We start from the raw sequence: 26292 nt of genomic DNA, 5'->3' as shown, positions 1-26292 counted from the left end.
AAGGGAATATATACACACACACACACACACACACACACATACATACATACACACACATAAATATATTCTCCAACATTAAGAAAATTATAAACAATTATTCAAACAACTGAGCTGATTTTAATAACATCGGAAAAGTGATAGACTTACTGTTACTTGTTGATGAGGAAACTCAAACTCACACTCAAAGTTACAAAGAGAAAATCTTCCTAGACAAACAAATAAACATTATAGTCTCATGGTTAAAGATTACATATCAGTACACCATCGTATTTAAAGTAGAACCTCACAGGAAAGCTTTGTCAAAGTCAGCCAGTCTCAATTTTATGATGACAAGATAACTATAAATCAAGAAGAACCATCTTCACTTCTACTTGCTTACCCTTAGTGTCTTCAAGATACCTGACTTGTAAATGTTCTCCCATTTTTTTCTATTAAAAAAAATTTATATAAAGGCAAGCTAAGTGTTTTACATTCTAAAGACTTGTGTAAGTAACTCAAAATTTATCAATCTGTTGAGATCCCTGCTACCTAAAAGTTCATTCTTTCAACTTTATCTTTAGTCAAGGCTGAATTTAAAGATTCAGAGACAAGAACTCTGACCATGCTATAACTGTGGTGACCCGTCAGAGTCAATAGTGAAATGTGGGATATGATAGAGTCTGTGTCTGAAAGAGACAGAGACAGACACACACAGAGAAGCTTATGAAAGGGAGAGAAAGACAACTGTCTTACCCAAAATGGTCATCCAAGTAGGAAAGTCACTCTTCAAATAAAGAACCAGAGTCCAGCTCATGAGGGTTGCTGAGAGAAGAGAATAGTTGGAAAGGATACTAGCGTTTATTGTGTGATACCTACCTACTAGGCAGTGGTTTCTAGTTTAAGAAAACAAGGCTCAGGCAAGCCAAGTAACTTGTTCAAGGTGCACAAGTAGTCACTAATGGTTACAACCAATGACTAACTCCAAATCCATTTTATAATCCTCCCCTCATTCCCGAGCCAAGGATGTGAGAATTTATGACCCTGAATTTTTACGCCACAGTCAACCAAACCACCTGCAAAACCTGGAAAAGTTTGGACTTTATTTTTTGACTTGTATACAATGCAGTTCCAAACCAAATTGGGACACATTTGGACCTTGCACCTTATTAAGACTGGGATTAATACAGCATGACTGATTTGAATAGCCTTGCCTTAGTAGGCTATTTTGGCTGATTCCTTTTCTAAATGAGTTTTTGAGAATTCCCAGAATCTGGGGAGAGTACAGGAAGGTGTGGAGCCTTCCCCACATATCGGGAATCCTATTTTGCTAAGAACTTGGCCAAAGCCTTCGTGGTGTCAACTCCAAAGACAAATCCAGTTTTCTTGCAGTTTCTGCTTGAGATTCTCTGAAGAATTGTGGCTATATGCCAGGATGTTTAATAGGAAGCTCCTTTATGACATCACCAGGCAGGTAGCTAAGGGGACTATTTGAGAGCAACAGCCACTTTTGTGGGAATGCAAGAACAGCAGCTTTTAAAACTGAGGGTAAATATTCAGGCTTCATTAGGACCCTGAATACAAGCCAGCTGGTAAAATATGGGTTCTAACCAGAGAGTCAGCCCTTATCAAATGGTTAAGATGAATAAAACTGGGCCCAAGGTAACGGTTTCAGCACAGAAAGGGGCTGAGGTTACTAACACAACCCCTCAGCGGGGACATGGGTCCATTGCTGTCTCAACCCAGCGAAGTGCTGCAGTCTCCAGCACCCCTTCTGTCCATCAAAAGTCAGAAGCTCGGCATCCCATCATTCCCCCTTCATCATCACGCTATCCTCGCTCTGTCTCCCTCCAAGCAGGACCTGGCTTCTCTGGAGCACCCACCCGTGGAGGAACTGAGAGCCGATCAAAATCAGAAGCATATCAGCATTCCACTCTTCAGCAAAAGATCCAGCAAACTCAGACACCACTTCCCCATGCTGTTCAGACACAGCAGAAGATTAGTCTATCCAGAGAAGAAGCAACACGAAAAGGGGGTGAGAGCAAGTCAGGGCGTGACAGTAAACATTACTCATTAATCCCAGATGCCAAATCCTTTCGCCAGTTGGTTTTTCTAGACCAGAAGAATAATAAACAAATCTTACAAGAAGAAGACCCACCCTCCAAGGTCCAGTACCCACAAGGGGTCAGAGTTTCCCGTAAGTCTTTGGTTTCCCCAAAGGATGAAGCAGTCCAAACTGAGCCCATCCGAAAGAGTGTGACTGCTGCTGAGGTCAGATTTTCAAGGAGAACCTCCAGCCCAGAACATGGCAACAGGCTCATCTTTGCAGACTCTCGAACAGCCCAGAGGAGGATCCCTGGCCAAGAGTCTGAAACAGGTCTTCGCAACTCGACTCATACAGAACCCAAGGCCTTGCATAGGAGCAAGAACTTGGAATCATCCCTCACACTCTCCATCCTTAAAGATGTGGGTAGTGGACGCCAATTTTCTGTGCGTACAGAGCATGAGCCTATCCACAAGCATTCTGCCTACACCGAACCCAGCCCCCCCGCAAGAGTTTTAACATCATCAGAAGTGGAGTCCAACATAAAGTCGCCAGTGCGAGGAGACAGCGAGACCAGCCGCAGAGTCATTATCTGCTCAGAAGCACAGCCAGCACAGACAGCTCACCATGTGACATCTCGAGCAGGAACTGAGAGCCCCCGCAAGTCTTTCATGTTTACCTTTCCCGAGCCTGTCTATAAGCAGCACACCTGGAGACCCTCAGAAAGTGTCCGCACGTCCCCAGGATACATACTCAAGCATCCAGATCCCTCCCCAAATTCTGTTCGTGCCAAAGTGGAACTGACCCCTCGGCCCTTACCCCCTCGGCCCTTACCTAAGTATGGGCCTGAGTCCTCATGGTGGACCTTACTCAATACTGAAGTTGAAATGCCCCAAAGCCAGCTAACAACATCTGATTTCGAGGCCAAATCTCTCCCTCCCATAGACTATTCATTATCCTCTTTTGAAATTGACTCAAGCCCTTTCTGTGAGGATATGATGTTCCTGAGAGAGAAGACAAGTACATCACCACCACCTGCACCAGCGACACCACCACCACTGCAATCACCAAAGGAGTCTCCAAGCCGGCCACTATTGAGGGGAGTGCCACAGGCCCCCAAGTGCACCTCCAAACAACCCACTCAAAGGTTTAGTGCTTTCTTCTTGGGTATGTGAAGAAGCAGACTGCCCAGGTGCAACCCCGAATTAGTAAGGTGGGACACGGGCAGGGAAGGCCCCCTCTTCATTCTGGGCCTCAGAGCTGCTCTCCTGCCAGTGCCAAAGCTAGACCCATCCTTGAGCCCATTGCTCCATTCCTCCCCCTCCAGCGTCTCTGAGCTCCAAGCTAATGACATCGATGACGATGCTTGGGTCGGCGTCAGGCATTGACTCTTCCAGGCAACGCTGCTTAACTTTTCAATAGAAGGTAGTAGAGAGTGGCTTGCAGGGTGGGGAAGCTGCTTCCCAAGAGTGAACATGAAGAACTGAGCTGGGGTGAGGGATGGTAAGGGCTAGTACAGAGAACAAGCTCCTCAGGTAAATATTCTGGCAATAAAATGGAGGATGTGGGACATAAATGAGCTGGGACTTAAGACTTCCAAGAGGGGAAAGGCATTAACAGTGGCACAGAGGGTGGAAGAAAAAGGAGAGGAAGGGTAGGAAGGGGACATTTAGTCCTAGACTGGAGGAGCTTCTTGGAGAGGATCGATGGCATGAGGGCACCTTTGGGTGGAGAAATATGGAGCTAGAAAGGGAGCTAGATGTTAAGTAGAGGGGGAAAGGGAGTGTGCATTCCACAGAGAGAAAAGCACCACTCTGTTACTTTCAGATGTCTCTGAGGAAATGTACAACCGTGTCATCTGGTGGCTAAAAGGTATGTGCTTTTCCCTTCCTGTGGGTACATTGCATGGATCTGGGCGGCAGGACAACAGGTGGGAGGGTAGCCTCAAGGTATGTACAGAGCTAGGTCTGTTAGGACACCTTAGAGAGCAGAGGAGCTTTATCTTGCCTGATATTCTACCATTAATTATTCCTTTGGGACTTGGAACCCTTTTCATTTTCAAGAGTCTCCTTTTAAGTCTGCTGTTAATGGGAAGTAGTCACTTCTGGAATGGAGAACAATATAAGCCCTTGGCTTTTCGGCTTAGCTGATCTTACCTATCATGCGATAAACCCAGCAAAACAAATTACTTGCTTCACAGTCTTACTCAGAGCTGACTCCACACTAATTCAGGTTGAGGGGTCTCCTCATGTGTCTCTCTGGTTCCTCAGAACTCTCCTTACACCCCAGTTCCAGGACATAGGAGGTACTTACTGGCTGCTGCTCAGCAGGATTCCCGGGCATGTCTGGGCCTCCACCTTGAGGCCATCAGTGAGCCCTGCAGCCAACTTGAAAGTCCTTAAAAGAAGTGTCTTCAGGGCTTGGTGACCCCCGGGCTCCCCTTGTATCTTAACTTCTCTGGTGGGAGGGGAGGTAAGGACCAGCCCTTATATGTGAATCTTAGTGGCAAGGAGTTCTGCTTCAAGCATTGTGGTCCAAAATACGCTCCAGCCCTGAGAGCATGAGGGATGCCAGGGCTCTGGGTAAGGAAATTCGTAAGGAAGAGAGAGCCTTGGGAATGCAGTTGGATCCCAGCCAGCATGAGCCATCAGCAGAGAAGGGCAGCCCTGCCCCCCAGAGGGAGCAAAGCTCTGTGAAGCACACGTTTAGTGGAGTATGGATTCTGGAGTTACATTACTGGGTTTGAGCCCTGTGTCCACTATTTTCTAACTATGACATTGGATAAGTATTCCACCTCTCTAATTACTAGTTTTTCCCCATTGGTTAATGGGAACAATGGCTTCCTCTTAGGGTTCTTGTGAGGATTGACCAAGCTATTATATGTAAAACACTTAGCCTGGTATAAGACCTGGCAACGGTGGGCTAATGCTAACCAGGAAATGCTAACTGCTGTTATTTGGGCCACTCATAGTAGGAGGGGATTTAGGCCAGGTTATGCACAAGTCCACTGCACATCTTTAGTAAAATTCTCTTTTTTCCCCTCCTGTTGGCACTCTCTGAATTCCATTTGCTGCCCACTGGGAATGCCTGGCTTCTATGTCTCCACTGTGGCAGATGAGGAGGTAAGAATGCTCCTGGGAAGTTACTTCTGGTCTTCCTGTGCTCTCCCCTTATCCAAGTCCCTGTCTCGCCCTCTGATGAAAGCAGGTATGGAGGGAAACAAACAAAGCTGCTCCCTATATAGTTGGGCAGGTTGTTCACTGCACAAGGGCACCTGGCAGAAGGCAAGTGGGGTCTGAAATCTAGCCTGTGTTCTACTTGCCAAGTTGTGCTCCTGTGGGGCTGCATCTCCCCGAGGGGAATTTGCATGAAAGTACTATAGGAGCTAGTTTGGAGAGAGAAAATAAAGACCTTTTGGCAAATGATGAATCCTGCCAATCCCTCCCACAGTGCTCTGCGAGCAGGCTGTCTGGGAAGCTGTAGGTTGGATTGGTCCCCACTTGGCTCTCCCCTCTCCAGCCTACGGCACTCCAGAAAGGGGACGGTTTTCTGGGTTACACACTATTTGAGTCCTCACCTTGGAAAGCCACAAGGTGAACTCTGCTCTCAGCAGCCCTGTGTCCTGAATTTGGCAGTGTCCTGATTTTATAGTGCATTGTTCCCATAAGTACTTTAGCTCTTCTTGGCCTGTGTTTGATAAGATAGTCCAAGCTCTTCCTGCCTCCATCTGTCTCTTGCCATCCCTCTTACCCAAAGCCTAGCATGGCCTCTAATGGGTCTCTCCCATGGGCTAGCTCAGGATGGACAGTTGACTACAGATGAAACGCAAATGGGGGGAGGGCAGAACAGCCCTGAGCTCAGATGATGGAACAGCTGCAGAGGAGGTGCCAGAAATGCGGCTGCCACCCGCTCTGCCATGGCTTCTTATCCAGCCCTGTTCCCTGTGCTCAGCTGTGTGTGGGAGCAGCTACTTTGAGAGATTAGCTCAATGCAAGACAGTAAATCCTCCTCTTCCTCCCTTTCTCTCTCCCTTTCTTCCTCCTTCTCTCCCTTCCACAAACAATTTTTATTTAGATGCCTACACTTTGCTAGGTACTATTGGGGAAAGCATTGAAGCCTCACAGCACACACATTCCTTGGCCTTGAGAAACTTACCATCTGCATGGGGAGATAAGACAGGGACAGGAAACAACATCAAGTAGTCTGCGCTCAAACTTCCAGATAAATGCAACAGACTTAAAAGGTGCTCCTGGAGAGAAGGAGTGAGCCTGGAATTCAATGGGGTCAGGTTACCCCCTCCTTCCCAAAGCTAGGGAGTATCTTAACAGCTAGCCTCTTGATCACCCCTTGATGCAAATCTATACCTTTGGGAAGGAATATTTCCCCTATTTCAGGATATGATGTTTTTGATTGAGCAAGTTCCTCCCTATTCTGTCCCATCTTGTTTTGGTTTAGGAAGTCAAACGCTTTGGCAGCAGGACAGCTCCTTCCCAAAATAGCTCTTATCCTGTCTGGATAATTGCGGCTCTCCAGCCCCGTTCGGTAGCAGACTGCTCCCCAGAAGCTGGAAGAGAAGACTTGCAGGCAGCAGGGCCTGCTGGTCTTCCTGGCTCTCTGGAAGTGGCGTGGCATGGGAGTGGGCCAGGTACCGTACTCACCAAGTGAGAGAGCTAGGCCTTCCCTAGCTGGACTCCCTGCCCCTGGCTGCAGGGCCCACAGGCAGCCCCGGGCTGGAGGCCCTGTGGTGCTGGCATCCAAGGCCTCTGGTTTCTCTGATCTGGGAAAGGTTGGCTGTGGAGCCTGTTCCTTATTCTACTCCCAGCAGGAATTCTCTCAAGGCCCAGCCACAGGGCCTGGCTCGTGGACGGCAGCATGCCTGTTTTTGAGCTTTATAGACCCTTCTGGGTCCACAGCTGGGGATGGAGCATGATTCAGCTCGTCTCTCTGTGTCAGTCTCCTCCCAAGCAGTTCCTCAAAGTCCTCCTGTCTAAGGAGTGAGGTAGACAGATACTTCTCATCCTTGGACTGGGACATTAGGAGCTGGAATCTTTGCAGAGGAGGTTGTGTTGGACTGAGGGATGCATTCCTGATGGGTTTTTTTGGTTTTTTTGTTTTGTTTTGGATATCAGAGCTAGCCAAAGCTCAACAGGAAGGTCCTGAGGGTGCCTTATGGGGTCAGTGGGAGCTGTCTTCTCACACAGCCCTAGGGGAATTCAGTGGAATAAAATAGTTCTTGATGGGAGGGGCTGCAACGCCCATGATGGGATGGGGCTGCCCTGGCCCCAAGATCCTGTGTCCTAAAGGCCCCAACCTACTTGCCCTTGGATGTGACTTCTCAGGATGTCAGTGCTCAAGGTGGTTTACTCCCTGCTCTATCTATCAATTATTCAAGAAACCAACTCTGGAAAACAGGCCAGGAACCAGAGGAGGCTGTCTCAGTGATACCTAAGGTAGACTTGGGTATCTTTAGGGTGACGTGTCATTTGGCCCCTGGGAGGTGGTACAGCCAGCCTCCTGTTGGTTCCTGAGACACGGAGATGACTGCTCATGGAGACTTCCTAGATGAAGCAAACTCTGGAGCCCAGGAGGAATGCAGAGAGGCTCTGCATTCATGGGGATGGTAATTGAATCCTAGGACAAGGGCTGTCAGAAAGGAACCCTGGAACCATCTTTCCTACTCCTCTCATTTTCTGTTGCTTTGCACAGAGGCTCGTAGTTGAAAGGAAAGGGAATTGTTGAAAGAATAAAACAGAGATGTGGAAAATGGGACAGGGCACCTCAGGAGGCTTTTCATAGCAGCTTGACCCTCACCACATGGCTTCTTTTTCTGTCAGATGGTACCTTGTTCATTTCCAGGTACCATGGGCAGTCAAGCCCAGAGCAGGATAGGAGGCTGATGACCTCTGGCCTAGACTTGCTATTCTGGGGACAGGCTAAGTTGACCAACTCATCAGGGTTCGCTCAGAACTTTTCTGGTCCTAGCATTAGAAGTTCTGTGTCCTGAGAACTCCTTTAGTCCTGGGTAGAACAGGGCAGCTGATCACCCCAGGACAGGCGGGGATCCAGCGTGCCTCAGCTGGAGTGACCGGAAGCACAGGGCAGAGGGATGATGTCCTTCCGTCATCGGAAGCCTGGGCAGATTGCTACCTCTGCCTACAAAATGGGGGCAGGAAAATGCTCTGCCTCCTCCTCAGGCGTGATGGCAGAACTGAGGCCAGAACCCCTTATTGTTCTGCCCAGAATGATCCTACATATGGAAGAATCTGTCACATCCATTTTGGACTTTCTGGTATGTTTCCAGAAGCTCCTTGGTTCTCTGCCTGGAACCCATCTCCAACATTATGGCTTTCTGTCAGAGTCCTTTGGTGATGTTTGAAATGGTGAGGTTTGTTTGTTTGGTGTTTTTTGTTTGTTTGTTTGTTTTTGGGGGGGTTTTGTTGTTGTTTTTTTTTTTTTTTTTTTTTTTGTCAAGAAGAGAAACAGGGAGCCTGGCTAGATTAGGGAGCTTGGTTTCAGAGGCGAGAGCACATACTTGGGCAAGGAAGCAAATTGGTAACACAGAAGCCACCCAGGCAGCTGCTCAGCCAGAGGAGGGCTGTCCTGAGTGACAGAAATGACCGTGTCCCTTCACCCTTTTCTGTTCAGCTGCTTTGTCCCAGCTGCCATGAAGGGGAAGCACCAGACAGCTGCACCTGGGGGCTGACTGAAGCCCTGGAGGAGGGGGACAGAATGCGAGGCAGTTCCTGAGGGCAGCCCAGGCTCTGACACTGTAGGTGGGAAGACTGGCCAGCCAAAGTCATTTCCTGAGCGTACCCACCACAGGCAAAGTCATTAGCTCCAAGAGTCTCCATAGTGGCTGTTTTGGGGAATTCAGCTCAGTGAGTCTGAAACCAAGACCCGTTTTTTAAAGATGGAGTGGCGCATAGCTGGAGAAGTGGACTCCACAGTTGGTGGCAGCATGGTCATTCCCATGTCACTTTAACCTAAGGCTCTTCTATCACCCTACACTCAACTCACTCGCACAAGCCTGACCCATTGGCGGGAAGACACTTGAAATAGTCACAGTTGACAGTTGCTGGTTGGGTATTGGAAATTTTCTCGTTAGCTGAGGTAATAGCTAGCACTCATTTTAGTGGTTATTCCATCCTAAATGTGTTGCTTTAGTGAACCGTCATGGCTCTCCTATGAGGTGAACTTTTTCCTCCCTATTTCATGAAGAAACAGAGGCTCAGAGCTGGCTCACCAAAGCTGAGAGCACTGAGGGAGCATCCTGCCTCAGGGATGCAGGTGTGGTGTAGAAACCCTTCTTCTGTAGCCACATTTTCCTGGAAAATAACTTCTCAATACTTCTACAGCACCTTCAGAGATCAAGAATGGTGAAGGGAAAGGTTTTAGTGGGGGTAACATACATGTCTTTGCATGTGAACTCTGAGGCTGGGCGTTGAGTGTGAGCTGGTAAGCAACCAGAATGAAGGGCAGGTTATGGGGTCAAAGAAGCCCAGAGCCTCAAAACTTGTCTGTGTTCCAAAATCAGAGTGGAAAATTAATCGGTAACTCCTTTCAGTCAATCCATACTGGCCAGACATCTCCTGGGGGCAGGGGCCCGGTCTCTCACCCAGGCAGATGTCACATCACATGTTCGCTGAACTGAAGTAAATAGAGGTTAAAATAGAAGACATACTCCCTGTCCTTGAGAGGCTTGTGGTTAATCTGGGAGAGAAAAGTATAAAGGTGGGTCACTTGAAAGGGTGTGGACATCAAAAGACAAAACAAAGTCCAGTGAAATGAGTGAGTAAACCTTCTGGCATGGAGGCACTTGGAAAGTAAAGGTAAGGGGGAGTAAAAGGGGGAGAAAAAGGTAAATTTCAGCCCAGTATAATGACCTTGGTAACTCGCTGCCCAAATATGGAAGGGCAGTTGTTAGAGTCAATGAGATTTTGGCCACAGGAGGTATTCAAGCAGAGGCTGGGAGGTCAGAGGGTCCTTGAAGGGAGTCAAGTCTCCAGTAGGTAATGGCATTGGGATATGTAAGCCCCCTCCATCCCTGAGCTCCTAGGCCCTGCCGTGCTGTAGAGAGGGTATTGGAAGGGCCCTTGGGCTGGCTTCTAGCATCCTGCCAGCTTCAGAACTGGAGCCATTCAGCAGGTGCCAGGAAACTGCTCCCTGGCCTTGCCACCCACATCTCACACCTGCCCCAGGGTCATGACACAGAGGAGCAGTAGAAGGAGGAGTAGGGCTTAGGTTATTTTGGTTTCTTGACTTTGCAGAGACCTTGCTAGAGAGACTAGCTAAGGTTTCCTTGAAAGACACAACCCAGTGATAGCCTTTTGGCCCCACCAGGGCCTTCTGTGTCCTCAGTGAATCATCAGCTCAGGGGGAAGGGAAGTACAATTAGTTCCTGTACCACTTAAGGGAAACTGCTACTGAGAGGCAAAAGTGACCCTTTGCTAGTCATGCAGATCTGAAATTCTGATTTTCTGTAGTAATCACTCTATTCATAGCCTTGAACCTGGGCCCTAGCTTGACCCAAGTGTAGCATTCTTGTTTAGCTCAGTGCTACACAACTTTCTCTGATGGGTGGGCAGGAAAGATCTTGGGGGCCAGGAGGTTTTCCACACACACCATGTTGGTCTGGCCTGAGCAGAGGGAGCCCAGCATAGCAGGCTGGAGCTGTGGTTGCTGGTCTGAGTTTCCCAGAAGAGTCACCCCCTGTGCCAAGCTAAGTGTCCACTCCTGAGACCTCTGGCTTGAATACCCAACCCCATCAGTGGCTGACAAACTGTGTTCTAGTCAAGGACGTCAATGCCTGGTGGGATGCTGGATTCAAGGGAGAACCCAAGCTGCAAGAACAAAGGGGCTCTGAGGCAGGATTGGCCAGGCCAGCTGATGGCTGGATGTGAGGAAGAGTGCTCAGTGGTAAGTGACTTACACAGGAGCAGCTTCTGACAAGATGTCTGACGCTACCTGTATCAGCTCTCACATAAATAGCTGGAGTTGGGCAAGAGTCTAGTCCTTTCAACGGGGAAACGGAGGCCCAGGGGAGGGGCAGGGACTTTTGGGTAGTGCAGTAGTCACCAAAGCTGGCATGGGGACAGGCCCAGACCAAGTTCTCTCAGAGACCCCTGAATGCTGCGGGGTCAGCATGCGGGGTGTGCACATGTGGAATGGCTCAAAGTATGTCTTCAGCTTGTTTTGCCAAGCATGCCTTACATTGGGCCTGTGGTGCAGTGATTACAAAGACTGGCCATCAAGACCCCAAGATTCTTGGCTTTGAGATGAGTTCCATGGTCCCAGGCCTCTCTAGGAGCCTCCCTTCCCTCAAAGCAAGTTGGCTCCAAAGTGCCTCAGGACACACAAGGCTCTCCGGGGCCTCGGCAGCAGGTGCTGGCACAGAGCTGGGATTCTAGCCGCAGCTGAGGATGAGCTAACCGAGCAGCCTTCTGAGATGAGTCTGTGTCCACACTTGAACTGCAGCTGGGACTGGGAGAAGTAGGGATGCCGTGATTGTAGAAAACAAGGCTTTGTCATGGGACCTTTCTTACTTGACATAGGCTCTCTCGCCTGAGCCCAGCACCCCCAGCCCAGGTCATGCTGACTGCTGGTGGCAGCACCCAAGAGGTATTTGTATGAGTACGCACACAACGACTGGTGGTCTACAGCTAGGTTCCAATAGCGGGGCTTTGTGTAGCCCAAGTGTGACATCCAGGTCTGATGGCAGCAGCTGCTGCCGCTTCCAACAGCCTTTCGTTTCTCTCTAAAGAAACTCCTTTTTGTCTGTTTCCCTGAGTATAGCTTCAGATCTCCTGATCTACCCCAGGCCTTTTTCAGAAGACTTTCTCATCCTCACATTGGAGCCAAGGTGCTGATTCTTAGCCTAGTTTAAAACCCTCATTTTCAGGTGTGGAAATTGAGGCCCAGAAAGGTGAAGTGAGGTCACCCAGCTATAAAGGGTCCTGCATGAACTGATTTTTTAAGCATCAACTAACTTCCATCCAGCATCCCGCCGGTGCCAAATATCCAATACCATCTCCAATAGCAGCCCCTGGTTCTCTGAACCTGATCTCATCTGCCTACCCAGGCCCCCCTCCCTCCCTCTGATGCGTTTTAACTGACCCCAGCCATGACCACAGGGTCACAGTACTGAAGTAGGGTGGGCAGGCCTCTGGTGCACCTACCAATTGAGAGGGCCACGCCTATGGGTTTCAGTTTTGCCCAAAATGTATTCACGCCACTCGGATTGTTGCAGGGGAGGGCTTTTGGGAGTTGGGGAGGGACATGCTTCTGGAAACTTCCACAGAAGCCTGACCAGCTCAGACCTGTATTAGCTCAGGAAATTCCTACCAACTCCCCACCCCCTATGCGTCGTCTTCCCCCTGACTGCGGCTGACCCTCTGAGCCTCTGATGCCTCTAAAGCTGCTGAGGCACCTATCTCCACAGCATCTCACCTGCTTGCCCAGCATGCCTGGGCTGGCCTCTCCTCAGGCCCTCCCAACGTTCCTCAGCCCCAGGCAAGCCGGAAAGGCCACTCGCCCTTCTAGCAGATGATCCCTGGATAATTTATGCAGCAAATCTTCTTTAATCTTTAATCTAGGGTCCTGCACAAAGGGAACCTCCTGTCTCTTATTCGCAGCTTGGGTGGAGGTGGAGAATGTCTGCCATTCCACTCTAAAAATGAGGAGGGGTTATGGATAATCAGTGACTTAGGCATCCGTCAGATTAACTTCCCACAAACCTTGAGGACTTTGAGGGGAGCTAATGGTTTGTCTCCAATTCATGGGGCAACCCGTCTCCTTCCAAAGGCATCTCCTAGGGGTGCCAGGTGGGCGCTTTGAGTTTCACTGGGGACTGGCTCAAGCCCCGATGGTGGTGCGCTGCCCCAAGAGTACACTCCTTAGGAGCTGAGTAAGGAAGAGCCAGGTGACAGCACAGCCCTGCTCTGAGCGCTTCTCCGAAGCCTGAGCCTCTGGGGGTCGCAGGCTGCAAGGCTTGCCGCCAGGCTGACCACACCCTGGCCAGCTTGCACCCTCATCCCCCTGCCCACTCCGGGAGGTGCAGACCCCGCCTTGGGGCTGACTCGCCCCGCCCCACCTCGGGCCCCGCCCCTGGCCGGACCGCACTCGGGGCTGCGGGCTGGGGCGAGCTGCGCTGTGAGGTCGGGAGCAGCTCCGGCCTGCAGTCCCACGGGCGCTGTCCAGGCAGAGCCGGCCCTGCCCGGGCTGCAGCCATGGTAAGGCCGGGGGCGGGGGTTGGGGGCGAGGGGCAGGGCCGGGGCGCGCAGGGCCTGCCGTTCCCGGGTGGCTCGCGGGGACCCGCGGCGCCGCAGCCCTGGAGGTGCCGGGCCGGAGGCGCTGTCGCCCTGTCGCCGGCCCTGGGCACAGGCAGGCACTGCTCTGTCGCCGTTCCAAGTTTCTATTTACGATCTGAGCAGCTATGAGGCGGGCCTCGACCCCTGGGGTGCAGCCCGTGTTCTTGGACGAAGGGGTGGGTCCGTGCTGGGTTTGGAGTGCGCCGGCTGATGGGCGGAATGTCGTGCTGGGGAGGGCGAAGGCGCGTCAGCGGTGAGTGGGGTGGCAGCGAGGGTCTCCGCCCAGCTGTTACTTAGGTGACCCCTCCTCATCTACCTACTTTAAGCTCAGGGGCCAGCACAAACTTCCTTCGGAAAACAGAGGAGGCTCACAAACAGTGCCTTCCTCCCCAAGAGAGATGGCAAGATGCTTGGGTCCGTCCTCCTTTAAACAGCCTGGCAAAGGGCAGCACCTGGGCCTTCCCCACAGGGCTGTCTGCCCAGGGACCCCTGAGAGAGGAAAGCCCAGTTCGCCATCAGTTCGGTGGGATCAGCTATATCTCTTTGGCTCTGAGAGAGGAACCATGGGGAAGCTTCTTCCTGCAGCATCCCATACTGCCCCCCCGCCCCCCTCCCCCGCGCCCGCCCCAAACCAGGCCCCTCTGCAGTGGTGGGAGGTGGGGGGAACTCATTCCTAGCACCTGCCTGAAGTGGGAGGAGAAGCAGTAACCCCAGCTAGGCTCTCTGGAGGCCCCGAGGTAGGAAGTTTTGATGTTCAGCCAGCTCTTCTCCTACCATTGTTGCCAGAGCCCGCCACCAACACACTATGCCAGGTGTCAGGACCCCCAGGCCCCGTGCCAGCTTCTCCTCCCCAGCCCCCCTGCCTTTGCCCTCTGCACTGGGAGGCACAGGCTGCTTACAGCAGGAGGAGCTCGGCGACCGGCCTGTGGGGCAGGCTGTTGGCTGTGGGCAGCCTCCAGAGGGAGCTGCCTAGGCCTGGTGGCATCAGAAGTGTCTGTGTCTGGAAAGGCCAACCTCTTGGGCTCTTGTCTCTCAAGCTGTATCCAGGCTGAGGCCCAAGTCTTGGCCAGGAAGTCTTGGTAACCCTGTGACCTTCCCCAAAAGGGGGTTCCTGGGAGAGGCCAAATGGTGCCTGTCTTTATTCCTGCCTCCATCCTTCTCCCCACGTGGGATGGACAGGCGGATTGTCCCAGGGATGGAAGCCTGGGGGAGCACTGATTGTCCCCAGTGCCAAGCCCAGCAGAGAGGCCAAGAGGGGCTTTTTCTGCCACACACTAAGTTCAGTTCAGCTGAGGTCTTGGAGTTTTCAGCTTGGCTGAGGCCTGCCTGTTCCTCTTGAATTAAAGACATCCCACCACCACCAGAGTCCTCAGCCTCGGGGCCCTGCCCTCAAGCCAGCCCTGTCCTTAGACACTGGTTCCTGTTAGGCCAGACTCTTCTGTGATGGTCTCTTTTTGAAAGGAGATTGTGGAGAGATCTCCCCAGCCCAGGAGCCCCAGGGGTTTTAATTTGCATGCAAAAAGAACAACAGGCCCACATTAATAACCATCCTGGAACTTGTGATGCACCCTCCACGGGTTCAGAGCAGTATGAGTTATCTGTCCTGTGGGAGTGCTTTCTCTCCCTAGCTTTCCTGGGAGTCAAGGAAGAGCCATTCACAATTGGGCATTAAGGCCTTGAAATTAAAATAATATTCAAAATTGCGAAAGGTGCTTCTGGACAAACCAGAAACACTGGGCTCCTGACTCAGTCAAGCGCATCATCTGCACACTCCCAACCAGGCCCCTCAATTTATCTGCCACCTAATTGGCAACTCTGAAGCCACTGGGATGCCAGCCTCCTGTTGGCCTGAACTCTGGCCCCTCAGAGACCAAGTGCTAGCAGCTCCTCCACTTACTCTGCAAGTGGCGGAAGTGATACAGGTCCCATGAGTTAAGAGTTCAGGTATCCTTGGGTGGGAGGAGTCCCTCTGGGCTCTCGGCAAGGAAATCTAGGGGCAGATTTCTGAAGATAATGGAGTTCTCTGCTGGGAAAATACAGAGGGAAAGCACGTCTCTGCTTGGGAAGAAAACTGGATCCACTTCCATGAGAACCTATGACAAGAGGATTATAGGACATCCCACCTTACTTCAGCACCACTTAAAGTTCAGGGGAAAGAGAGAGATTGGAATCCTTTGAGTGTAGTGTCCTGAGTAGCCCAGCCCTGTGTACAGATGGGACAGGTCACCTTGGGGAGAGCTTGCAACCTCTGACGGGTCTCAGTGCCCTTGGGGGTTACCAGGAGAGACCAAGTGGATCAGGAACCTGTGCCGCAGACAGACTTGGGAGGCTGGTGCTGTGCCCACCGGGGTAGTCAGGGGTAGGCAGCGGGCAGGCGTTGTGGGGCAGCCAATCAGAGGAGGAGGGAACTGCAGAGAAACCCAGTGATCTTGCTGCAGCTGAGCTGTCCTTGGATGGTGGGAGCCAAGGGAAAGGGAGGAGGAGGGGGTGGGGAAGGACATTCCACAGGCTTTTTTGGCCCCTGACAGAGACGGGGGGCGGGGGGGGGGGGTCAAATAGAAAGGGAAAGGAGCAAGCCAGGACTCCGGATTACAACAAGAGCATCAAGACCCGGCTGTTTCTGTGTATGAGGAACTTTGCCTGAGAGATAAAATTAGACCTAGAGCTTGCTGACAGGGAGTGTGAAGCGTGGGACATGGACCGTTCAGTGGGATGCCAAGGCAGTTCTGTCCCTGAGGACAGCACTGAAGCTGGGGTAAGGTGCTGCTCTGGGAAATGGGTGGGCCTGATCTGTCTTTCCCTTGCCTTGGCTGGGATTGGGGCTCAAAGTCAGAAAATGATTTGGTCACTGGCAGAGCTGGGGGTGGGGAAGGACAGGCGGGAGGTGAGGACCCTGGTATCCTGACCACTTCTCTAGAGCCCCTGAGGGCCCCTCCATGCTGACGAGCAGCCAGCCAGGGCTGGCAGGGAGAGAATGGCGCTGGCTTCCTGGTGGCTCTGCTGGAGGACTGTGGGGTGGGGGTCTCCCTCAGCGCCTTCCCTCTCCCTTCCCTGCTCAGTGCCCCTGGGGAAGCCAGGTGGAGCACTGTCCTCTCCCCACCTTAGCCTGATGCCCAGACCAACTGCTGGGCCACTTTGGTGTTGTACAGAGAGGCAGGATTTTCTGGAATTCCCCAGACTCTTTAGCTGCCAGAAAACAAGACCTGCTGTCCCTCAGCCCCATCCCTTCTCTATTGCCATATGATTCATCATCCACACTGGGACACTTTTGAGAATGGAAAGGGACACAATCATTGAACAACAAATATAAACTGGGATGTAGTGTGACCCCACTGGACCCTACAAAGGTCAGGCTTGCCTCAGGGCAACCTCTTCTGGTCACTGAGTCCCCACATCCTGGTTCCAGTGTCAGGCTAAAGGGCATCTTTCCCTCCCCTCTCCAGGCAACCCCTGGAGGTTATGTGTATAAGCAGGTGTGGCGACTGGAGAGGCAACAGCCTGGAAGTAGCTCCAAAGGGAGGTTTCCCACTAGTCTCCCTATTTTAGTCCCTTTCCCAGGCATAAACCTGGGAGTGTGCATGTCCGCCCTCCCTCAGCTCTTTCCTCTGTAAGACCAGGAGCTGCAGGAAGACCGTGGCCATCCTACCTTCCCTGACCCTGGCTGGGACTCCACAGTGGCCCAGGGTAGCCCCCACTGGTTGGCCATCCCCAGAGGGTGAGTCAGCCTCTGAAGTCGGCCCTTGTCCATTGTCCGGGGGTGGCACATGGCTATTGTGAGGCAGAGCTGAGCCCAGCACTGCCAGGCACTCGACAAAGGGGGCTGACCCCAAAGGAGAGAGGAAACTTTTGGGTCTAAAGCTGAGGGCGAGAGTGAGGGTAGTGGCCTCTCTTCCTAGCTGGAGGTGGGATGGAGCCATTCTCCAGAGAGGAGCCAGCCATTCTGCCTACTACCCCTGTGGTTCCCAGTTCAGGCCAGATCCCCTCCAGCGTTACTAACTAAAGGCCAACTCCAGGCAGAGGGGGTGAGGGGTTAGGGCTCAAACTGAGGGGTGCTTCCGCTATATGTCCCCACAGTTGGGGGCTGTCAGCAGCTCTGGGGGCTGAGTTTCCTACCATTCTACGCCACCTGGTCCTTCTTAGATCCCCCACACCCACACACACATCCACTGCCAGGTTTACCGTTCTCCCCGGGGCCTAGGTGCAGGCTCTGGTGTGGCCCACTGTCTGGAGTAAGGGATGTCAGGTCAGCCCTACTGAGCTCTGAGCAGTGAGCCCTGACAGTGAGCACTCCCAGTGGAGGCTGCACCCGGGTCCCAGAGCTCCCTGACCTGCAGTGGCAGGAGGCATGGAGCCCCCTGCTGGCAGCTCCCTTTTCCCTCCCTCCTGCTCTGCCGCCTTCTGACTCTCAACACTCTCCTTGAATCCTGAGCCACATTCTTCTCTCAGCTCTAATGTCTCTATCCACTCCCCCTCATTCAATCTGACTTTCTGGCCTTTGAGGCAGTCCCTGGGCCCTGGCTTGGTCAGATCCTCTGGGAGGGCAGCCTCAACCAGTACCGTGGCCTCTCTGATGATGAAGTGTTGACTGGGGGCAATCAGGACTGGAGCTACTCAGTTCCCAAGAGCCGTTGCTAGGCTTCGGGACTGCCCAGGGCTGCTCCTGGACCTTGGGGCCTCTCCTGGCACCTGGGGGACCTGTGTGCAAGCAGGTGAGGGAGGGATGGTGAACACTTCCTCTGACTTGGCTGCTAGTGCAGTTTCTTCTCCTTCTAACCGCCAGCGCTTTCCTCTCTCCCTCCTGCCTTCTCCTGTCTGCCTCCTTCATTCTTCCCTTCCTGCCACCTGCCCCCACCCCCAACCCCCAACCCCCAACCCCCAGATCAAGCGCTTCCTGGAGGACACGGATGATGCAGAACTGAACAAGTTCGGGAAGGATTTCCCAGGAAATGAGAGCTGCCACCAACCAGAGGCCAAGACCTGGGTGTCCAGGCCCCAAGTTCCGGAGCCAACGCCCCAGGCCCCAGACCTCTACCAGAATGACCTGGAGTTCAGATCCCCCTTGTGGCCCCAGCCCTCTGACAGCCAGCAATACTTCTGTGCCTCAGCCCCTCTCAGCCCCTCAGCCCGGCCCCGCAGTCCATGGGGCAAGCTTGATCCCTATGATTCCTCTGAGGTAGAGCCACCAGCCCTGTCCTTACTTGTCAGGGGGCTGGTGCAGGAAGACCCAGGGCGGGAGCAGAGAGAGCTGGAGTATGTGCCTGTGGAGGTGCACGTGTGTATGTGCATGTGTGCACCTGTTCCTGCATGTTGATCTGGGGCTTCTCTCCGTCCTTCGTTGGCCCCAGCTCTGTGTGTTGGCCCTGATGTGCATTGAAAACTGACAGTATCAGCAAGAATAGGAGCCCAACTGGTGGCCCGAGATGGGACCACAGAGTCTGCCCCTGCTCCTCTAAGGCTAGACAAAGACCTAGGAGAGAAGCAGAAGGCTGGTATTGGGTCCTGGGACCCCCCTGCCTCTCACCCTGATACACTCTGACTCCCTGTCCACTAGGATGACAAGGAATATGTGGGCTTTGCGACTCTCCCCAATCAAGTTCACCGAAAGTCCGTGAAGAAAGGCTTTGACTTTACCCTCATGGTGGCAGGTAGAGCAGGGGCAGGGCTGGACTGGGCTGGGGTGTTTCAGGTGGGGATGGCATGTATTTGGGGAGGAGGTATAGGTAGGGAAGGAGAAAGAAGCAACCTGCTATCATTTTTTGCAAAATAGCTACTTGCCATGGGTACCCAAAAATGTGCCTATGGGGTAGAGTGGTGCAAAGAACACTTGGCCAATAGGTTTCTTGTATTTGCCTTTTTCTGGGGAAACTTGGGCAATCTCTTACCCTCTCTGGGCCACATTCAGATGAGAAACCTGGACAAGCTGTTCCACCTGCTTCCTTCCAGCTCTGAAATGCTATGGTTTGATTAGTCTCTTCCCAATTAAATGAGAAGCTGCTCCCCTCACACCTTGGTCTAGTGGGGTTGCCTCTTGGCTCTAGATCTTCTGTTCTCTCCCCCCTGTCAGGAGAGTCTGGCCTGGGAAAATCCACTCTTGTCAATAGCCTCTTCCTCACTGATCTGTACCGAGACCGGAAACTCCTCAGTGCTGAAGGTAAGGAAGGTTGCGGGGAGCATGAAGACAGTCACGCAGACTGGCTTGGGAAAACACACTCTCTCCAGAGCCTGGGGAGGTGGGGTCCTGCCTGGCATGTAGGAAACCATGGCTTCTAGAGAGACTGACAACATCTCTCTATAGGCCTATCTAGCCTGGCAACCCACCAGCCAGCTCCCTAAAGATTTGGGTGCCGAGGCAGGGCAGGGACCAGAATCCTGCCCTTTGAGTGAGTCTCTGACCCCCAAAGGATTCCAGGAATCCAAGAAAAGAGCAGGGAGCAGCAAGAGGCTGGGGCCAGAGCCAACAGCCACCGGCATTTCCTGTGTTGGGAAATGTGTTCCTTGCTGGTTCCCAGAGAAGAGGCCCCCAGGCAGCCTCGGGGTGGGAAGCGGGGCAGTGTGGATGAGGCAGTCTGGACAGCCAAGCTGGTTGGGGTGGGTGGTTTGTCCTGATGGGGCAGGTCCTTGCCTTTGCCGTGGTCTCAGTTTCCCCCTTCTTCAGAGCGGATCATGCAAACCGTGGAGATCACTAAACATGCTGTGGACATAGAAGAGAAGGGCGTGAAGCTGCGGCTCACCATTGTGGACACACCAGGTTTTGGGGATGCAGTCAACAACACAGAGTGGTATGTCTGACCAAGCACAACCCCAGCCGCCTCCCCACCTACCACCCATTCCATACACATGCGCAGGTGCACACATAGGCGCAGACTTATTCCAGATTGTTAGGGGGAAGAGGTCTGCGATCTTGAGCATGCCAGTGCTTCTCACTGGAAGCTGTCTCCTCTGTAAATTGAGAGGGAGAGTACTGAAACAGGTGATCTCTAATGTTCCTCTGTCCTATAATTCTATAATGGGGGTGAGGACATAGGATAATAAAAAAAGCCTCAAAAAAGCAAACACATGTGAAAACATGTAGAACACAGCCTGACATACAGTAAGTGCTCAATAAATGTCACCCTCCCTCCTTTTCCATTCACAGCAACTTTTGAAGTGCCACAAACAAGTGTTATTAAAGGGGTGAGAGTGAATGGAAGGGTAAATGGAAGGAGAGAAAGAAGGGACAAAGGGAAAAAAAGTAGAACTTTGTTTAAACTCCAGGCGCCCTCTAGGCTACCTGCTGAAAGAAAGGGTGGCTTTGCTGCGCTGCTCCCCACTGCCATCATCTTTGATTGATTGATTGATTGATTGATTATTTAGCTACTAGAGGGATTGTTGTCAGACCTAAGTGAGTCAATGTGGTGGATAATGGCTGATAAAAATAGGAGAAAGAGAGGTGCCCTTGATGAAGAAGTTAGGCGGGGTTGTGCTAAGACCTCTAGACTGAGAGTTCAAATCTTGATTCAGCATTTAGTAACTGCACGATCTTGAGCAAATGTCTACATTCCTGTTTTTTCAACTGAAAAATACTGGCCCTTACTACTTTACCCAGTTGATCTGAAAATCCCCTAAAATGATACATGCAATGTGCATTGAAAACTATAAAAGACTGCTTACATTACACTCATGAATTTTAAGATGACAATTGTAGGACCAGTGCAGAAATTAAAATGTGGGGCCCCTCACTCACCATTGTTAAGAACTTGCAGATGGCCGCAGAAGAGAATCAAACCAAGTGTGAGCCCTTCTGAGTGCATGGCCCTGTGTGGCTGCACAGGTCGCATGCCCATGCAGCTGACCCCGGATAATTGCCTCACAGACTAATCAGATCCTTGCAGAGGTTTGTGTGTTCTGAACTTTCATTGCACGACTTATCGTTACAACATCAGCTCAGCACATTGGTTCATCTTCAGTTTCATAGTCTAAGCCATGAGGGCAGGGTCATTTCTTACATTCTTGCCCCAGCACTGTGCCTGTACATGCTTCACAGTATCCACAAATATTCCTGATGGATTGAGGTGGCCTCCCTGCCGTCATCACCTTTCCTGCTCTAGAGATGTGTCTCAGCAAACTGGGCTTGCCCTGCAAACTCTAGCTCCAGTCAGCACCTGGTTCCTCCTGTATCATCTCCTCCTTCAGTCAATCTACTTAGCTCCTCTTACCTGCCACAACAATAATATTTTATGTGCCTGCCATCTCACAGTTTACTGTGCTCCTCCACATATACTCATTTAGTCAACCAGCAGGAATTTATTGAGCATATACTAGGTGTCCAGCCTGTGCTGGACATTTTAAGGGATGCAGAACAAGTATGAATGATCCGTGTCCCTGAAAGGCTTACAGTCCAGTGGCAGGAGGAGTTGGGGAGTGGGGAGCAATAGTTCCCAAATATGTGTGTCAGTTGGGTAACAAGTTAGTAAGTGGGTCAGGCAGTGTAGTGATAAACACACTGAGCTGAGAATCAGAAGGCCAGGGATGCAGGAGAAGAGAAAATTTCCTACCCAAAATGATCTGGATTAAATCTCTTAGCTGCTTTGGATTTAGTTCCTTCGTGTATAAAATGAAATGATGGTGCTCAGAATGTCCACTTATCAGGGCATCTGTCAGTGAGGATTCAACTAGACAACAGAAGAGCAAAGGACTTGAAAATTGAAGGTCTTGAAAATATATATATGTGCGTATGTATATATATGCATATAAATTCATATATACTCCCCTTCTCTTTACCACACAGTGAGATTATATATGTATGTCTCTCTGTATAATAATATATATTCAAAAACTCTTATCTCTCTCACTCTGTGGCAAAGAGAAGGGGAGAGCAGTGTGCATTGGTGCAAAGGAGACCTGGTGGAAGGGTTGGTTCTTGGATATGGTCTTGAAGGATGGAATGGGAAGGGTGGAGAGGGCAGAACCATATGAACAAAGGCTCTGAAGCTGGACCATGAACCTGACTTAGGGCTGCCTTGGCTTCCCCCAACTGGTGTTCACCTGCAGGCACCTTGCTATTCTTACTGCTTTGTTTGGTCACCTGGGCTCTCTTCCTCTTGTCCAACTAGTATTTCTTGAACTCTGTCTATGTGCTTAGTCTGGTTTTCTATCAGGACATGTGAGATGCACCCATGTCCCACTCACGTATCTCCCTGAAGATGTAATGAAGCAAGCCAGGGAATAGCAAGGCCTTGGAAACACTGCTCAGGGAGGGGTGCTACTCTGCAGTCCCAGAGCTCACTAGGCAGCCCCTACTCCCACAGTTTCTCTGCTTGTCTGTCCCTGCCCCAGCTGGAAGCCGGTGGCAGAATACATCGACCAGCAGTTTGAGCAGTATTTCCGAGATGAGAGTGGCCTGAACCGCAAGAACATCCAAGACAACAGGGTGCACTGCTGCCTGTACTTCATCTCACCCTTCGGCCACGGGTATGGTCCGAGCCTGAGGCTCCTGACACCACCGGGTGCTGCCAAGGGAACAGGCCGAGAGCACCAGGGGCAGGGCTGCCACAAGCAGGTGGTCACAGATTCCTGTTCCCCAGGCTCCGGCCATTGGATGTTGAATTCATGAAGGCCCTGCATCAGCGGGTCAACATTGTGCCTATCTTGGCTAAGGCGGACACACTGACACCTCCTGAAGTGGAGCGCAAGAAACGCAAAGTGAGGGGAGCTGGTGCGGGGCGGGGGCAGGTGGGCTTCTGGAAAGAATGGGGTCCCCAGAACTTTGGGCCCCTCGTGTGTTTGCCAGATCCGGGAGGAGATAGAGCACTTTGGAATCAAGGTCTACCAGTTCCCAGACTGTGACTCTGATGAGGATGAGGACTTCAAATTACAGGACCAAGCCCTAAAGGTGGGGCCACCCCAGGGCATCCCTTTTCCATTTTGTTTCTTCTGGGCAAAAGAAAGAAGGAGAATTCTATACAAGGGTGGGTTCTCTGGGGTGGGAGAGGACCCCGGTTTCCTAGAGCGAAGCAGAGAAGATGAAGACATAGGTGGGAAGAACAGGTGAGAATGGGGGATGTTGACAGACACTCCGAACTTTTTCCAGGAGAGCATCCCATTTGCTGTAATTGGCAGCAACACTGTGGTAGAGGCCAGAGGGCGACGAGTCCGGGGCCGTCTCTACCCTTGGGGCATCGTGGAAGGTAAAGCTCTGAGCTTGTGACTGGGGTACTTCCTTGCCCTCAGTGACTCTGCCCTACCGACGCCCCTGGCTGACCCCTAGCCTTGCTATGCAGTGGAAAACCCAGGGCACTGCGACTTTGTGAAGCTGAGGACAATGCTGGTGCGTACTCACATGCAGGACTTGAAGGATGTGACGCGGGAGACACATTATGAGAATTACCGGGCACAGTGTATCCAGAGCATGACCCGCCTGGTGGTGAAAGAACGGAATCGCAAGTATGATCAAAAGCCAGGACACAGCAGGCAGGGGGATCAGTCCCAAGCACAGCCTTGGGTGAGACCAAACCCTTCCTTTTCCCTTTTCTTTTACAGTCCCTGGGCTCAATCCAAGTGGGTACGGGGGTCCCCCTAGGCTTACCAACCCCCCTTTCCCCTTTCCCCTCTCCCTCAGCAAACTGACTCGAGAGAGTGGTACCGACTTCCCCATCCCTGCTGTCCCACCAGGGGCAGATCCAGAAACTGAGAGGCTGATCCGAGAGAAAGATGAGGAGGTGAGAGCAGTATTGGGTGATAGGGGTTGACAGCCTGGGAGGTCTGCTGCTTGATCATAAACCTCAGTATCTGGGAACAGGGGGATCCCTGGCCCTGGTGCATATCTGAGACCTGGATTAGTTATTTTACCTAGGGTCTCCATCACACCCCAGGACTACCAAGGCCCTGGGTCAAGGGATTAGAGCTTGGGGACACTTCCCTAATGTTATAGGGCTCTCTGAAAGTACCTACTTTGATGCATGTGCCTGTTGCAGCTGCGGCGGATGCAGGAGATGCTGCACAAAATCCAAAGACAGATGAAGGAGACCCATTAGCTGGCTTTCAGCCCAGGATATTTAAATCTCCACTTCTTGCCCTTGCCAGACCCTCCCAGCACCAGCTCTGCTCAGGCCCCTGCAGCTACTGCCACATCGCCTTACATCCCTGCTGCCTCCCCAGAGACTCAGAGGAAATAAAGTTTAACAAATACATAGGTGGCGTCTGGTGTTGCTGTCTGTATCCTTACCACCTCTTGGAGATCAAGAAGATCATAGGACTCAGTTTTGAAAGGCTGCTTGAGGAGGGTCTTTACAGCTTCTATAAGGAAGGGGGGAGTGGAGAAAGTTTTCTCTTCCATGACAGGGTTCAATCCTTGCATAGAATCCAGACTGGCCTCTCCTTTTTCTCACCATACCTATCCTGCCTCTAGCATCTGGGGCCTGGGACTCTTCATTTTTTCCCCATACAGGACATTCAGTTCTATGGAAGTTTGGGATTTGATATCTGCCCTTCATGGTATTAGCTGCATGCAGCCTCCTGACTTCTTGTTTCCCCTGATTTGGGGGAAGGGATATGTATAATTAAGGGATATGCACTCTAGAAAGCCTGCGATAGAACATTGAACAAACGTTGAAACCTTTGCAATCACCAAACACTACAGTAAATGCTGGGAATGAATAAAGTAGTCACTGCTCTGAAAGTGTTCAATATTTAACAAATTTATTAGGCATCTTCCAGGTTGCAGACTGTTCTAGACCCTGAACATAAGGCTGTGGACACAGGAAAATGTTTCTTTTCCTGGAATTTACTGTCGTAAAAGTCCCGATGTTTTATAGACATGTTAAAACATTTTGGCTCTGGGGACGGGCATTAAAGCATTCAGGCCCAGGTTCTGGCAAGGTAGCTCAGTTGGTTAGAGCGTCATTCCAGATACACCAAAGTTGCGTGTTCAGTTCCAGTCAGGGCACATGCAAGAACCAACCAATGAATGTGTAAGTAAGTGGAACAACGAATCAATGCCTCTCTCTCTCTCTCTCTCTCTCTAAAAAAAGTAAAAATAAAGGCGGCGGCAGCAGTATTCACGGCCCACTGCAAACTCTGTCTGCAGATCTGTTAAGTATCTGAATCAATTGTTCTCCGTTTCTGTCAGGGCTGTGGTATCCTGGGGCCACCTGGCGCCCTCCAGCGGCCACCCGGTGTCGTACTGTCTGCTCTGGCTCCCAGGAAGAGGAAGGGCAGAACACAGAGCTTGGTTTTGGGAGAGTCCTATTCCCCACTTCCTTTACGGACTAGGAGATGGCAGCTAGCTAGTGGCAATTTCAGATCCAGGTTTCCGATCCCTCACATGAGAGCTTTACCCAGGACTGACAGAACCATGCAGGTCATGAAGGACTGCAGGGTCCTTTTGCCGATGAAAAGTGAGGGTCGGAGAAATCCGTCACGACGCAGAAGAGGGAAAATCCTCCTGCCGCCTGTCGGAGAAAACCGAGACAGAGCCCCAGGCCGAGCCCTCCTTCCTCTCCTAGCCTGCGTGGTCTTTTCGCCTTTTCCGGCTTTAGGACAGGAACACAGCAGCGAAACCAAAAGGGGAAATGGATAAACTACGGTACCACGGGGGATCTTTTTGAGAAATATTCCCAAGGACGGTTCGTCACCGGAAGTAGCTGTAAAGGCCTGTGCCCCTACCAGGCCCCGCCTCCATTGCGCCGCCAGTAGGCGTCAGGCCTCTCCCACTTCCGGCCCCTGGAGCCTTAACCGGCTGCCCCCCTCCTGCTGTTCTCCCATTGGCTGCCGCAAGGACGCGCTGTGATTTCCCATTGGTCGCGTCTCTTCTCCAGCGCTTCACCTCCTCCTCCAGGTACAGTCTGGTCTTCCGGCCCCCGATAGGCTAAAGGTTGGGAGGGCGTCTGCCCAATTTGACCAATGAGCAGCGTCAAGAGTGGGGGCGGTGGCTACGTGATGGAGGCAGGGCGGGACTTGGTGTGGCGATTGGCCAGGGTGAGCGCAGAC

At 51.8% G+C, this 26292-nt stretch overlaps 1 protein-coding gene across 5 annotated transcripts; it reads left to right on the top strand.

Moving 5' to 3' along the window:
• Positions 1-1608: 1608 nt before the first annotated feature.
• On the top strand, positions 1609-24493 carry SEPTIN4 (septin 4). Of its 5 annotated transcripts, XM_054585478.1 has the most exons (14): positions 1609-3187; positions 3848-3892; positions 5135-5142; positions 18206-18499; positions 18878-18971; positions 19391-19477; positions 19982-20105; positions 22642-22776; positions 22890-23007; positions 23096-23197; positions 23396-23492; positions 23586-23748; positions 23924-24023; positions 24279-24493. In XM_054585478.1, the coding sequence occupies exons 1-14, from the start codon at positions 1609-1611 to the stop codon at positions 24336-24338; spliced, it is 3006 nt and encodes a 1001-aa protein (XP_054441453.1). In that variant the 3' UTR covers positions 24339-24493. The 5 variants fall into 5 exon arrangements, with proteins under 5 accessions (XP_054441453.1, XP_054441455.1, XP_054441457.1 ...); XM_054585480.1 differs by lacking the exons at positions 1609-3187; positions 3848-3892; positions 5135-5142 and adding an exon at positions 13121-13248; XM_054585479.1 differs by lacking the exons at positions 1609-3187; positions 3848-3892; positions 5135-5142 and adding an exon at positions 15953-16081.
• The last annotated feature ends 1799 nt before the right edge of the window (positions 24494-26292 follow it).

Source organism: Pteronotus mesoamericanus, unplaced genomic scaffold, assembly GCF_021234165.1.
Source record: "Pteronotus mesoamericanus isolate MK-2021 breed Mesoamerican mustached bat unplaced genomic scaffold, CSHL_Meso_final contig_84, whole genome shotgun sequence".
NCBI lineage: Eukaryota > Metazoa > Chordata > Mammalia > Chiroptera > Mormoopidae > Pteronotus > Pteronotus mesoamericanus.
This window is presented reverse-complemented; position numbering and strand designations above follow the sequence as displayed.